This window comes from Cygnus olor, chromosome 4, assembly GCF_009769625.2.
Source record: "Cygnus olor isolate bCygOlo1 chromosome 4, bCygOlo1.pri.v2, whole genome shotgun sequence".
Classification (NCBI taxonomy): Eukaryota; Metazoa; Chordata; class Aves; order Anseriformes; family Anatidae; genus Cygnus; species Cygnus olor.
In genome coordinates this window covers 45,742,999-45,759,192 of record NC_049172.1, presented here as the reverse complement: position 1 = coordinate 45,759,192, position 16,194 = coordinate 45,742,999, and the positions used below count along the sequence as shown (strand labels likewise).

Genomic DNA, 16,194 nt, shown 5'->3' with positions numbered 1-16,194 from the left:
CAAAGCAGGGTAGTCTAGAACTTCCTAATGTTATTTCAACAAGAGCACTTTAAGTAAGAGGAATGGTGCAACGTGTTGTGGCTTCAGAGTTCCTGGCTCCACACTATTAGCTGACATACAAATACATGGAAATGGTCAAGTGCTTTGGGTTCTTTACTTTCTTCAGCATTTTTAAAATAATCTTCATAATGATGGCCCCTTATCTTGCACAATCTGTACATCACATCTGTATGATACTAGGTTTCGGATGAAGTCCAGAACAAGGATTGACACTTGAGCTGGGTACTCCAACTCAAGAAACACTGCTTTGAGTCTTGAGCCCTAGTGACAGAAGGATGGAGCCAGCATTCCAACCATCACTTATAATTTCTGGAAAAACAGTAGACAAGAACATATTCTGCTCTCTCCCCTTCCATCACCACCTGCCTACTCGCTGGGCTCCATTTGGCACAGCCTTTACAGTAGTATATGCAATAAACTCATTCTCCTATATTGGCAAATAGTGTCAGAGAGAAGGTAGCCCTTGAGCATACTTCACTTCTCATTTCCTCTCCTGTGAAAAGGCATCCATCATAAGAGGTTTCTTCCTAACAAACCAAAATACTTGCTTGTTTCCTATAGAAAACTTACATTTTTATGATTCACACTTCATGAGGACCAGCTCTCTGTATGCTCGCTTGGCGTGAGTTTGGTTCTGAAATGGTCTGCTGAGCTTCTTAATGGCCACGTTTCTGTCAAGGACAGCATCATATGCAGCACTGCAATAATTACAAACAAAAGGGTTATACGTCTTAGAGGATATCCTTCATTTCTAATGGCTAATTCCTGGCCTCAAGCCTATTATTCCCATTTTTCACCCGAGAATAGTAGTGGGATAAGGGAGAAAAAAGAAGACATCAAGAGGAAACATGTGCCACCACATCAGCAGAGTACAGCATGCACCACTGCTTCTGAACTCTAGTTTCATAGGAAGCTAACATTTATTTTCAAGGAGTGAAGAAAAAAAAAAGAAAACATTATGTAACTCTAAATAAAAATACGATAAAAACTTCATGAGATGAGAAGTTCTTTCCTAAAGCAACAACGTGCACTGGGTACAGTGGAGAGGCATATGCTTTTCCCATCATGATTAAGGACACCTTCACCAGGTGGCTCAGTGAACAATTCCCCACTGTTATTTAGAATGAGTTTTGTCTTTTCCTTATGATTTTTAATGAAATCAAATTATTTAATCATTCCTATACACCATATTATCTAGTTCTACTTACAGACCTAGAAAAAGAACAATTTCACAAAATGTCTTTGTTATTTCCTTTTAGTAATGAAAAAATTGTTGCATATGCTTAGTTAAAAATTTTGAGAACATGAAGAAATACAGGCTGTGGTTTGCAAAGCAGGCTCTTAAAAACGGGCTTCTAAAACTCTCTTTTAGCTTTTAAAATATTTTGCACAACCTTCACATATTTTGATAACCTTTACCTCCTGCGAGTTTGTACCACTTTAATTTTGATTGCTGCAATATGACTACACAATGCCAACTTCTGCATTTCATAAAGCACAAGTTCTCAGCCGTGTTCTCCAACTAACAGTCCTCAGATCCTGTTCCCAAATCTCCCTTTTCTCAAGAAATTAATTCCTGCTTACTGTAGGCATTCATTGACATTCACTTACAGCATTTTACTGACCACGTACAAAGCAGAAAGCATACATCAGAAGCTTAGCTACAAAGCCAACAAAAATTTACAAGCTCTCTAAAAAGCGTTGGCAATGTCTGTCTTGAAATGTCTCCTCCTCCACCTGCGTGGTTTCCAGTTACACTACTCCTACATCAGGAACACACCAAATACATCCCTCAAAAAAAGCAGCTGGTTACTAGAGGTGGCGAGGAATACTTTGAAGAATGCTTTAGTAAACTACTGACATTTGGGGCAGGGTGGTGGGATTTCCCCCTGAGAATGTCTGCAGACAAGGAAAAAAGCAACAACTCATGAACGTCCTTCGAGATACTCTGAAATTTTCAGGGAGTTCCATTTTAATATTTTCATAGTGCAACTATTTCACATCAAACCCCAAATTTACAGAGAAATGTAAAAATAAATAGAAAGCCAAAGGAGTTTAAAAACATGATCTTTCTGTAGTTAAATGCTTCGCCTCTATCGTTGATGGACACACACTTTGAATATGCTTTAGCAGACAAATGTCTCAGCTAATCCATATTACCTCATCACTCAACAGCTTTTAAAAAGAATAGTCCACATAAGACTCAGCTGAGTTATATAGGAATGTTTTAAATCACTGTCATCTCATTTTCTATTCATGTGTTTTAATTTCATTAGTTATGTCACATCATCATAGGAGTTACCAAACAGTAACACCAAAAAGTTTGTCTGGGCAACCATTTTCCCCAGTTTCTGTTCTCTGATCATTTTCTTAATTTTCTCTCTCTGTCAAGGCAAGAGATACAAAAGCACCCATCTAAAATCAGAAAAACAAAGCTTTCTTAAGCCCTAGGTGTTATGATCCATTTCCAGTCCTCTACATATTGTAATGTCTGCTTCCTCAACTATGGAGGAAAAGAAAACAACTAAGATACTCCTTTGTACAGCACTATTTGCTTTGAGATACAAGGATCTTACTTGTAGTTTTATTCTTGCCTTCTATCAAATAAATGGAAGGTGTCCAACCACTTCAAGACATCAATAGGTGAATTCATTGCACCGAGTAAATTAATAATACTGATGCTTTTTGCTATTCACCGGAGAGAATCTTTAGTTTCCAGACAGCCAACTATGCATTTTACTACAATGAAATTACAGATACCACACGTAGGTCCCCGATACACAAAATCCTTTCCTCAGAACACCAAGATTAGCACTGATGATATATATCAGCCTTCTTAAGACAAACTTCCATCACTGGCAGAAGAGTGGCTGTATGAACAGGTGACTCAAGGGAACAGGAGTAAGAGAGAGTAACGAGTGTCTGAGAACTGATGTAAAAAGGTCAAGCATGAAAGGCAATTTCAAGATCTCCAGTAAGAGAGCAGACTTGCATGTAAACCCTGTGCTCCTTTCTCTGGAAACTGTATTGGAACTTTGCTCTACTATGAAATTATTTTCAAATTTATATAGTTGCCTATTTTGTAACAAAGACTATAATTCAACTCCCAGTCTTGTAATTAAATTTTAGTTCTACTTCAATATGAGCTCAGAAAAAGAATCCTCCAAGCTTACTATCAAATCTCTGGCAGCTGCACAGATGGAAAACGCAGTCAGTAAATAAACTCTTCCATTGTAAATTCTGTTTATGACTAGTTTTGTAAGGTAAATGTTAGTGTTAAAACTGCCTTTTTAAAAACGGTAAATAACTTGAAAAAAAACCACAACAATTTAGCAGAGAAAAGTTTTAGCCAGATGTGAAAATAAATTCATGACTACCAAGGCTTATATGTAATTATAGCTATTTAACAACTTCTTTGCTGACTCCAGCAAAAAAAAGAAAAAGAAAACAGGAAACTAAGTGCAATTCTTTTAGTCCAACAGATTTACACAGATAACCATTTACCACTAATGCTGCACACGAGTTCAAACTGTAATTAATTATATGCTCTGTTATCACACACTTGAAGGACCAGGCAATCGTTTTTCCACATAAATTAGCAAGCCAAGGGAAGCATTCTAGTTTGACGTCCAAGATGCTATTTTAATAGACACAATATAGTATGGAAGGATCTTTAAATCAATATCTCTTTTAATCAATAATGGAACTTAACACTAACCACTTCCATTATCTACCACAGAACTGACTGACAAAGTCACAAAAAACATTTTTTTAAAATAGACTCTTAGAGATGGGTAACAAATGGCAATTTTTGATAGTCTTCATCTTCAAGACTCTTTGGATGGGGTAGTTGCATCCTTTTCAAGCTCCAGCCACTACTGGACTAAAGCAACCTTACTCAAGAGATGATGGACTAGAAGCCCAAAAGAGAGGAGAAAGCTCCCAGCCGCCAGCCCCCCAGGACAGGCTGTGAAACAAAGATGTACCACTGAAACTGGACAATTTCAAAAACAAAGGTTCAAAATGTAAAGGAACCTGTTAGAGAACTGGAGCTATCATTCAGTGTCCACGTGCTTCCATGTATTTATTAAACCTACTGCACGCAAAATCTAGTCAAAAAGGAAAAGATAGGTCTTGCTCTTCAGCTTGCCCAAGCCTGCATTTTATGCACTACCCTGAAAAAGCGTGCTTTCAAACTGTGCCTCAAAGACTTACAGCTCTGGTACCAAACTGAAGTCCTCTGAGAATGGGGACGTTCATCATCTGTTTCGCATGATGGATTTTACATTTAGATATTAAGTATTACAGAACAGAGAAGAGCATACTTGGCACATTTTGTCTACAGAGTATCTTGGTCTCATGTTTCATTATGTATGGTATCACTGAAATTATTACTGCAGCATTTTAATACATATTTCCTTGCTTCACTATGGCAGACTTATGCTGTCTTCTACTTTGCAAAATAGAGCACTCCAAAGGCCCTGGTTAAATTCAAGTATGTTTTAGCTGACTTCTGTTTTTTTCAGTTGTTAGATTAAAGCTCTCTGGTTATCTGCACATTAAACAAGAAAAGGTGATTTAAAGAGGTCTATGCATATTTATGTGCAAAAATGTAGGGAAAATACTAAAAAACAGAAAAACTGCTCACTTGACCAGTCATAGCTGTGCTTATTGAAAAGACTCAGGCATAGCTAGAAGAAACTACTTGAAAATCAGCATCTCCCTGCTAGATCTGTGGTGGCGTGTATCTGGGCAACTATCACCCTAGAGATTTTGTTCAGAGATCCGAATGCACACATGCATTTTCTTAAGAAAGCAAACACCAAGAAGTCCAGGTCCACACCTCATGCAGTCCCTTTACTTTCACCCTTAAAGGATTATAAAGTATTGCTTTATATTCATGAGATCCGCAGTGCAATTTGAACACCTATTTATTCATCTAAGTACTGCACTCAGCCCCATTGCTTGAAATGTCAAAGCCAGGCAGCCCTTTCTAGCAGAAAAAAAAGGAAAGTGCAGTGAATTTATATTTCTAAAGGTAAGAAGATTCAAAAACTTCACTGTGAAACCTATTTCACAGTTCAGACAGATTGAGACAGTCACTGTCCACTCAATTTTCAGATTTGTAGTCTGAATTAAGATGGCTGAGCCACCATAGAGAAAACAATGCAAGTTGCATGGATACAACACTTATTTTTAGCCAACATACTTACTACTTAACTCCACTCAACATACTCCAACAGTGCTATACTGTAAGTTCTCCACTTACCCTGCTGCATAAAACTATAAAACCACAACATAATTCACTGTGTGGCAAAATAAGGTATACACTTCTAGAACCACTGGGAAAAATGGGAATCAGAGGCTGGAGTATACTAAGGAAAAGAAAGCTCTGAAATAAAATTTGTCCTCATCTACTTCATGACAAATTGTCCTGTTACTATGCTGAGCCTGCACAAATGACTTTTTTTTTTTTTAAAGAACAACTACACATGTGAAAATACCAAATTTGTTAATGTTAACATAGTGTTCTTTCCTTAAAAGCTCTAGCAGCTCTTAAAGGTGACTATCCTCTCTATCACCATCACAAACCATAAGCACATAAACAGAAGCTCCACACCATGCAGAGACCACAATCACATTGATTGAGCTGACAACTCAGATGCACAAGCTTATGCTCTTTTTGGTTGTACAAAAATAGCTCTGTGGCTCTCTCATCTGCCGCTTGAACTTCAATTTAGTCATCTTTCTGGTTACATGAGCTGGTGATGCCCTAAAAAAGGCATCATTTTGGAATCCACTGCTCAGTTTTGTAGATGGATGCAGGATGAACTCCTTTCTCAGAGCCATGCTCACTCACAAGAGCTGCATCAGGACAAAGCATGAAAGGCAACATGGCGACAGGTGTCCTGTTCCTGAGAGGTGTGCCAGGTGATGTAGAATAGGTACCATTTTAGTTTTCCTGGTGATTAAAATATTAAGGAGAACACTTACATACTTCTCATTTCTATATATTCCACTGATTTATTTTTATACTTAGCTCTGTAAGTGACTCAGTTGTAGCATCATTTTCTGACAGAACTGTCAGAAGAGAAGTGGTGCTTTCTGATTCTGCATTTATCATGCACTAACTCAGTATGTATTCTGCATGCTGGCAACTGCCAGGCTAGGAAATTCAGCCTGGTCAGTGATATAAGCCAGCATTTTTTCATTCTGTTTTTAAGTCCTCTAGACCAAAATGCTTTCCTTCATGCAAGTGACACTTAAGAGATAACAATCTCTTGGTTTCCAAACCATGCTGCAAGCTTGAGAATTTACTGAAGCCAGAGCAAGGTAAAGATCTGAAAAATGGATCAGAGCTAGGGATGCTTATCAGTGTTCCATGACAGAAAATACAAGGGCCAAAGAAGTTGCTATCCAATTTGTAGTTAAACCCAATCAAGTCCAACATTCCGTCTGCCCAGCATTTAGCAAAGGGGTATAAGATAAGAAATCTGGTGACCAATTTCCAGATTTGATGTTCTGAACTCTTAGCAGGGTACATACACTTGGGACACCTTTCAAGGTTTGTTAAGTGTCAAAGCAGCAAAGCCAGAAGAGTTCCAGTTCCCTCCTTCAACAGCCATGTACAAGACTAAGGAATTATGGACACTAAGGAAAAGTCCGAGCAGAAGCTGAGTCTCTAATACTTTCCAACTGGCAGTCACGTGATGATTCTGTTATTCTTGGATCTGCAGACTGAAACAGAGAACAGCTACTATCTTCCATACCCACCTCACAGTTGTAATTTAAAAAACTAGTGGCTGTTTGACGAAGAGAACAAAAGCTGTCAGTTTAAGGAGAAAGAAACAGCAACACTTCTTGCTGCAACCTCAACTGCTTAAAAACCAAAAATTCAACCAAGCACTGAAATCATATTGTCAGCAAGCGATCATCTACAATGTGATGAGCATAGGAGGAAAAAGAAAGTTTTTATAAAAGATTAACCCTAAAAGACTACTCAAATTCTAGTTTCCCAAGGCAAACCCCGTGGCTTCTGCAAGGTTATTCCAAACAGAGGCAGATAATCACAGATGCTGAAACATTACCTGTTGGTGTTCTGGGAGGGAACAAAGCCAATGCTCACACTTGGGTCACATTACCCTCCCTGCCCCTACTCAGTAACTAACTCAACCAGCCCAAGCTGCTCTAACTCATCCTATATGCTCACGTCCAACTGGGGCAACTCACAGTGAGGGACATCTCTGACACAAGAAAAGATAGCAGTGGGTGAAAATGATGCTTTATCAGGATATAAAATATTTTACCTGCTGTACAGCAAGCCAAAATGACTCACCACTTTAACGAGAACAAATGAATATGTCACTTAAGTTGTAGGGTTGCCCTGTTACACCAGAACGCATCAGAAATTACAGATTTTCCTGATACAGTTTTGAATATAGATTGTGGTTTTTTTGTTTTGTTTTTTCCCCCCATTAGAAGGTCTACCCCCTTCCATGGATCATGAGGAATTAGTGACTCCACAGCTACAAAATGCATTTTTGATTTGTAAATGGGCAATGAATTTCGACTGAATGGAAAAGTTTACTACCATCAATACAGAAAAGAACAAAAGCAAGAAAACAAACAAAGCCAAAAAAACTACACTGATGTCCTCTTGGCCACCTGCTTTCACACCGCTTCTCAGTCCTCCTCCTTTCTGCTGCCCTTCCCAACTGCCTCTTTTTTTCACCAACTCTTTCTGGTCAGTTTTCCCAGTAGGGCCATGCAAGACATGTCTATATTGTTCAAAAACGTCACTTAGGCTTCCTATCAATCCCTTGTTTTGTATTTTCTTTCTGTTTTGCTTAGTATCTGTTATATTCTGGTTCTTCACCTGTCCCAGTTGTTCCTGTTGGTTGAAGGAAAGCAAGTCATTAGATGACAGATAACCTTTTGCTTTCTGTTAAACACAGTGAAAATCTGTAGACCACTAATGTCAGAGAATAAATAGCACCAATTCATGCTGACAATGAAAGCTGAATGAACTAATCTGCATTTCATTCCAGACTAGCTCTAGTTTTCTATTTCCAGTTCAATTTCTTCCTTGTTTTGGTATTTGCCCGTTTATTTAGATGCTCTGCCCTGTAGCCCCACTGCTATGATTCCGTATGGTCACAGCAATTTTCCTACCGCAGAAGAAGCTCCTGTCCTGCTCTGCTGTCAGACACGCAGTAATCAGTGCGGAGGATGCAATAATCTTCATTTCAGCGGTGACAGGATTTCAGGATAATGGATTAGAGGGAAAAGACTGAACTCGGTTAAGCAAGGACTGCGATGCACTGACTAGTTAATTCCAATCCCAATTTCCTGACTGAACTGGTATTTACCTGCATCTGATTTCCAAGCAAAGAGACTGCAGGAGAAGCAAGAAGAGTCTTAAAACTGTTGGATGTGACAAAGTACAGGAGCAAAAGAGATGCAATATGAAGAGGAGGAGACCTGGCAGAGGTCATAGGAAAGCCCTTGGTGGGGTAAGAGCAGATAGGTGCTTTTCATCCATAAAGGGAGTTATGAAATGTTACCACCTGATAGCCAAAAATCTAAATAAAAATGAGTTATTAACCACCACAGAAAGACCTAAGGCCACAGAAATGTCAGTGACTTCTCTATAGCCACAGAACTTACTAACAGCTGATAAACACCAGTGTTTTTTTTTAATGGCACTAAGTATCACAGATGCTTAACCATATCCACTCATGACCATGAACAAACTTGCTCTCTACCTAGGAGCTGTACTGAGCCAGCTGAAGATCCTGGGTGTCACCACACTCACTGGAGCCACAAAGTGCCTCTGCAGCACTGCAGCTTATCACCAGGTTTAGAAAATACTGCTCTTAGGGTTCCTGCTCTTAGGGTTCACAAAAACAGGTTGTGCACAGACGGTTTCTAAAGCATCTGATTTCATTTTTTTTTTTACACACATCTGCACAGGGAAGATTTGGACTGGATTTTGCCTGCTTAAGTTTTGTAGTCATGGAAACTATACAGGTTATTTAAGGCAAAAAGAGGAAAGAAAGATGGAGTCAGAAATAGGCAGTCTTGAGTACTTTAGAGACAGCCTCTGATCTCTATGCTCGCGGAGCGCCCTGTGGCACTTTTTTATTACGTCGTTTGTAATGCCCACAATTTAAATTACATTTTAGATTTCTGTGTACTAGCAAAGGGGAATGAAACATGAGAAGATAAACATAAAATACATGGCGACTATCTCCCTGCCAAGAGTCTCTGCAGTTAGGCAACAAAAGGACATGACAAAAAATATTTGAGGAATATTTTTTGTTAAGTAATTACATGTAAGTCCATATCCTTTCATTCCTTTAAGCTTTCAAGGAAAAAAGAAGATACAAACAGTAACTCTTGTTCAAACATGACATCTCATGTATCTCTGTCATTAAAAAACAGATCTTCATCCTGTCTCAGGTTCTCTCACGCACTGTTACTAGATATAATTTTGTTTTCTTCTTCTTTCTTACTTAAAGAAATTAGTAGACAGAAGTAGTTTTAAGAATCAAAGCAAACATGAAATATAAGCTGTTTATTCTTAAAAACAAATTAACGTAGCTGATTTTTCAGATGTGTAATGTACAGTTCAACATATGGCAGCTATCTATAATCCTTAGGCAGGCCAAGCTGAGTTATTTGTTCAGTCATTAGCAAGAGCATCGCAAGACATTCCCTCCTCTCACTCCTATGCAAGTAAACTGACTCTGAAATGTGCTACTATGCCAATTCTAATAACGTTACCTTCACAGACAAATCTGCCCAATTTAGATAAATGTATTCACTCCTAATATTCCAGAGCCCAAACCCACAGAGATACTAAACCTTTGCTGTTTCCACTGGGAGTCACTCAGCACCTTACAATTCATGTGCCAGTGATTCAGATTCTCGAGACAATTTCAACATTTGCTATTTTTCTGAAGAACGAAGTCACAGATTTTGCAGAATGAAAAAACAGAATGTGCTGTTCCAGGTATAAGTCAGTCAAGGTGATCAATGGCTAACCAAATATATGTAATTAATTTTTTGACATTTCAGGGCAATGACATGCTGAAAATCCAGAGAATACTACAACGTAAATGCAAATTGTCATTGGAGAAAAGCACTGCAATGTTATAACGAATGAGTGAAGCCTGAAACTTGCTGTCAGTTTCCTTATGGTATTTCAAAATTTAAGAAATTCCTGAAGTGGAAAAAAAAATAAACTGGCAACAGTTCAAACCACGTACTCTTGGGAGGAAAAAAAAATCTCATCAAGTATTGCCACTGTATGAGACAAAAAGCAGAAAATGTTTTTAAATTGCTATGTTCATTTCACTAGCAGTGCAGTAATAGTTCACAGTGCAAACTGACAAGGTATTTTCTGTATTCCTCTCATACAGAACACTTGTACAACTCTTGAAAGGTTGTCTTCAAAAACCTCCTCAGGAGCAGAGTGTCAAAGCACATCAGCAAAGCATATAACAGCATGAGAAACTTAAAACAATCTGAACTAATGGATACAAATTGGAGAATCTTTAACAGAACAGGATAAATCTGCAGCAGCCATCAACAATTTGAAGTGCAAGGAGTAAGCAAGATGTGACTGCGGAAACAAAATGCAGCTAACCCAACTCAAGATGTGCTCAGCACTGACTCAGGAAAGAGCCCACAACCAACCAAATTAACACTGCCACTCCATTCAAGGCCAGGGAAATTGTACCTGTAACTGGATGTACTGTTCACTTCATTTTTTTTCTGAATAACGTGTTCTTTCTTTTCTTCTACCACTCTGCGCCATGATGGGAACACCTTTGGATTTCAGTGGAACTAGGCTGGTTTACACAAGCAAAGACACTGACATCTATCTATTTCACCTCCAGCACAAAGAAACCAAAATATTGTCAGGGCATGGTCCCACCTTTAATTTATTGATTTCCAGCTATAGAATAGAAATAAACAATAGAAATAAGGTAGCGTGTTAACTTGAAAACACTCAGATGTCCACCCTTCCTTGTCGTTTTTCACTTCACCACAGCACATGCACAACCTTCTTTCCTTGATTATTGAGAGCTGGGAGTTGAGTATGAAGTGGCAACTCCATTTTTCTTCAGGTTTTACCACTACTCCCATTGCAGTATCCCTTTGGAGCCTTATACTCAGACCAGGATTCAACTGTGTTACACACAAATGGATATTAAGAATAATGATCATACAAAAGAGCTTATGTGTTTTTGCGAACTCAAGAATCCGATGTTCTTCACCATTTATGAGCCCATTTCACAGAGAAACTTGTCATATTAAATCAAAATCTACTTCTAAATGGCTCTGTTGATTTAATATGCTCAGTCTTCAGTGACTTCTACCAGAGGCCTACAGGATGAAACAGGCTACCCTAAATTATACAATAAAAATATTTTTAAAATATATGGAGAATTAGAGTAAGTTTTCACCTACAGGACACTTCCCTGGGATAGCTCAAGGAGAACAGCAATTAAAATAAACTTCATATTGGACATGGCACAGTGGACAGGACATGCATTAACCCCATCAACCACCACTCTACCTCCATCCCCTGAGCCTGGGCACTATGGTGACTGTTTCAGGGAGAGAATCCACAGGTGGATAACCGACCAGGAGCACCATGGTCAGCACAACATTGTCAAGTGCAAGAACTTTGTACTCCCTAATATTCAACCACCAAATAACAAATCAGCAAAGGAGAACAAGCCTTAGACAACACGGCAAGCTATTGCTTGACTTGCTGTTATAGCAAACTCAAAAAGACTATCTCCTTCATTCTCATGCTCAAAGAGATCATAAAATCACTCTACTAATTCCAAAAAACACTGCAAAATTGCCCAGTTTACTGCTTCAAGGATAATATTAGTCTCCTAAAGATCTGCAGATGAGGAACCTTTTTAGGGGGTTCTAATGCTTCCAACTAAAGAGTTCCCAGGTCTCTTCAAAATCATCCTCAAACCATCAGCCTGCTCCCATGTTCCTCTCCTGGAAACATTTCTCCAACAAAGCCAAATTTCTTGCATAGCACAGAAAGCATAAAGCGCAGCCCAGCTAATGCTCCTCTGATCAGCTGACACAGCACTAGACCATATCCCAACATCCCACAGCATGAAACCCTGTCTTGAGTCTTCAGAGAGAAAGAAAAACCTTCAGTATTTCAGCAGAAAGACATCACCAAGCTCATCTTGCCCAGACAACTCAGTCTTCGATAGCTAACACGGTCTTGCAATAACGGACACAGCTATAGTCACCAACGCAGTCCTAAACAGGCCCAGTTTCTTTGTAAACTACTACTACGATCTTAATTACTGGCATCCCTAAGTATATAGGTTACACCTTTGCTGTCTACCTTGTAAAACAAGACTTTCTCCCTGCTTCCACCATAAATTCCAGAGCCCCCATACCCACCTTCAAATCACTTTTTAGAACATTCCTATACAATGTATTTTTTTCTAGACATCGCAGGCAGCATGATATTATCACAGACGGTACCAAAACTGTTAACTGCAAGCTATAGCAAAAAACCTGAAGATCAACTGCCTTGCTTGCAGGCAAAAAGCACTCACGTGAAACATAAAAACTACCCGCTCCAACATCAGCATATTTCTGGTGATTTTATGGAACACAAGAACTCCTCTCCATTCACCCTCCTCTAAACTGTTCATATCATATCCACAGGCAAGGAGTGACCTGGCTCTTGCTCTCCCATATAAAATTAGGCAGTTGTCACCTCTCCTCCCTTCTAACATTGCAGAGGGGTATCAAGTCCCCGTTCTCCATGTGGTTTAGCTGCTATATATCTAATTAAACCCAGAAAAGTGCACTCAACTTATTTTTACCTTTGAAGTTTTCTGTTTCTATTGCAGACCTAAAGATCAACTCATGGTCAAAAGCCTGTGTACTTGTCCTAACTGTAACACGTGGTCCAATAAACTGTAAATTTTGTTTCACGTTTTGTTTTCACTTGAACTTCTTGTTGTTGTTGTTTTCTCGCTTGATTTTCTGTCCTAGGACATTCCTAACTTTTCCCCATCAACTCTTTAGTTGATGAAAGACAAATTCCCATTATATTAATTTTATTTTGCTTAACATCTATTTTTTGTTGTTGCTGTTGCTCACATTTGATCATTACAGCAATTCAGTTGCAGACAGACTCAACAAGATCTGATTTTATTCTAAAACAGACTATAGTCAGTAGGAAGAGAAAATATGATACTTATTTAAGTGGACAACTGGTACAGACTGAACATTGTTAGTACTTAACACAATCATATTTCTTTTTAGAACCAATTTTAAACTAACCTTTAGCCCTCTTCTGCTTAAGATATGAAATAAAGTACTTGATACTTTAGATCAGTCTTTGGACTCTTGTGTTCTGTAAGTATACTAAAGGTTGGATGTGACAGACAGAGGACTAAGGATGTGTTGCTAATTGTTGTCACACTGCCAATTATAGTGCCCATGTCAATGATCCATGGAAGTCTGCTTCCCTAAGTTACAAGAACCCATTGCTTTCCCATTGCTTTTAACTACAAGGTAACACACACTACATCGAAGTCAGGAAACAGCAGTGATAAAAACAACAGATGGAATTAGGCTTCACCTCAGATCAATTTATAGAGATATAAATGTCCCACAATTAAGCAGGCAACAAATGCCCTCACAGAGACATTTAAACACATTCCACTTCAATTGAAATTAAAGAGCCATTTCTAAAAGCAGCCAAAAGCCAAAGAAAACGTTGTAACCTTTGACCATCATTTCAAATTCCATAAACCTTTTGTATTGTTGAGAAGAGCTAAAAAAATTGTCTTTTGTTTCCATTTTTCACATCATTGCAACACCTCTTTCAAAAATAAAAGAAACATTTGGCAGTTACCTCGATACGAAAGGCTTCCGTTCCCAATGCTTTAGAATGCTAGCGGATGTGACCACTTTCTATATAGCTCTCAGTGACTTTTACTGTACAAAGACTAAAATTACAGGGTTTACTCAGGATATAATTTGCACTGCCTCTGGAAATAGTGCCACAGTTGTCAGTTATAGTAAGATCTTTCTCCTGCTTTCTTGCTAGTTACATTTCGCTATGTGGAGAAAAACCCCGTGCTAACACTTGCACCAGCAGCAGAATTTATTAGGCTCCCTTTGCCTCAGGATGTCTATTGCCTGACTCTTATTTGTGCAATTTTAGACAATGTCTGTGATTAGCAAAATGTGAAGAAATGCAAGAGGCAAATCCTATTTAAAAGCATAAGAGAAACTGCTGATACTTACCAAACTATTCCCTGAGCCCCAGAGCCAATAGGTTTCAAGTTCTGGTAGCGTTTGAGAACTGTGAAGGTCGAGTCACCTACTTCCACACTGTAGAACTGGTTGTCAACTTTGCTTTTGCTCATGTTGTAATGTTTGGCAATATATGACACATCCACTTGTTTCCCAAATCCCTGTTGTACAGAAAAAGGGAAGGGGAGAGGGAGGGAAAGACACAGAAATGAAAGCTGGTGAAACATCAGAATATTGATGAAACACAGCCTAGTTTTCAAATATAAATTCTTGTCATTTTAGGCTCATTGTCAGAGATCTGCATGAATCCTCAAATGCTTTCAAAGATGATGTCAAAGCCTCTTTCTCCCAGGAAGATACCATAAAAAGCCACTGATTGAAGACAGCTGGTGAATTCTCCAGCTGATGGGGGAAACACAGTTACTCTCAGCTACTGGTCTGCACTTGCCATTACTATTGCTTTGTGACTGCTGGCTTGTGTGTTTGTGCTGATTCTGCCCTTATTTGTATTGTAATAAATACATTATCTTAGAACGAGTGGACTTGTATCAGTATGGAAGTGAACAATAGACACAGAAATCAGACTCTTCATTATCTGTCAGATAGAGTTAAATACTATTAACTCAAAGTTATTGTCAAATAAGCTTGTTGAGATGAGTAGTAAAACTTTCCCTTAGTGTACGATAAAGGTCTTGAGAGCCTTTCAACAGGAGCTGCAAAAGCAAACAGATCAGCTGATGAGAGAACTGTCACCTGACCTGGTTCCTGGACAGTATTCAGTAGCTCAGGGGATCCTCAAGTTCTGCATTTCTAGGAATAGGGGAGTTGTTCTTGTGATCTTACAAATGCATTAGTTCCCAGAGAAGACTAATTTTCATCAAACAAACACAAGTTACTGCAAACTTTTTGTGCTTGCATAGCAGCTACCACTGCAGAGCTGTAACCTTCCCTGTACTTGTGGAATTATTAAGCAAAAAGTTCCATTATAACCTTTTTACCACTGCCAGTGAGCTCCGTTTACTGAAGATTATGGAGTAAAGTATGTAATAACTTTGAATTACATTAAATGATGTAATGATGAGATAAAATTCAGAATTTAGCAGTTTAGTTTAGGATTCTATACTATATGATGCTGAGCAGAGGATGCAGAAGTTCAACCTGTTACAGACTTGCCCTGAAGTAGCTGATGATTCACTCCCCCAAGTCAATGTTTTCCCAATGTACAATGTTTTCTCTGAAGAGGAGCTGAGCCCAAATGTACACATCTTTTGCTGCATATGCCTCTCTGCCTGTGCATTCATTTCAGTGCTCACAAATGCAGCTTCTCCATTTTGTTTCTTGCTCTATTACAAATTGCTTTTCCAAAAGAGCTGAATAATCAACCATGCTGCATGACTAAACAATACCAAATTGAATTTTGATGGCAAAGAAAAATGAAAAGTTCCTTTGGAGAATATTATTTTTTCATTGTAAAATGACATAATCCCACTGTTCCATGGAGCTGGTCATTAAAAACAGAAAATTCATCCTGCCAAGAACTCGGGCTCTCAGGTTCACCTTACGACTACCAATACCCTTTTTCTATCACTTATCTCACTTGAGCACTTGTCATCACTGGACAGCATTGGTTAAACCTAACCATCTCATTTAGAGACTTGAAAATGTTCTAACAAATGTAGCTGTTCATTCAAACAGAAAATCTCATTTCAGAAGAGCAATTAGAAACATTATATTTACTCATGAAGCAGACACAGGGCAAAGGATTCCCTATGCCAGCCCCCAAATGCAGAAAGAGGAGGCACATGG

General features: G+C 38.7%; 1 protein-coding gene across 1 annotated transcript in view; it reads right to left on the bottom strand.

The window, feature by feature from the left end:
- MAPK10 (mitogen-activated protein kinase 10) overlaps positions 1 to 16,194 on the bottom strand; it is a 102,921-nt gene that overhangs the window by 39,306 nt on the left and 47,421 nt on the right. Inside the window, 3 exon segments of the mRNA XM_040557217.1 lie at positions 631 to 643; positions 645 to 758; positions 14,380 to 14,549. Coding sequence (XP_040413151.1) covers positions 631 to 643; positions 645 to 758; positions 14,380 to 14,549 — 297 coding nt within the window.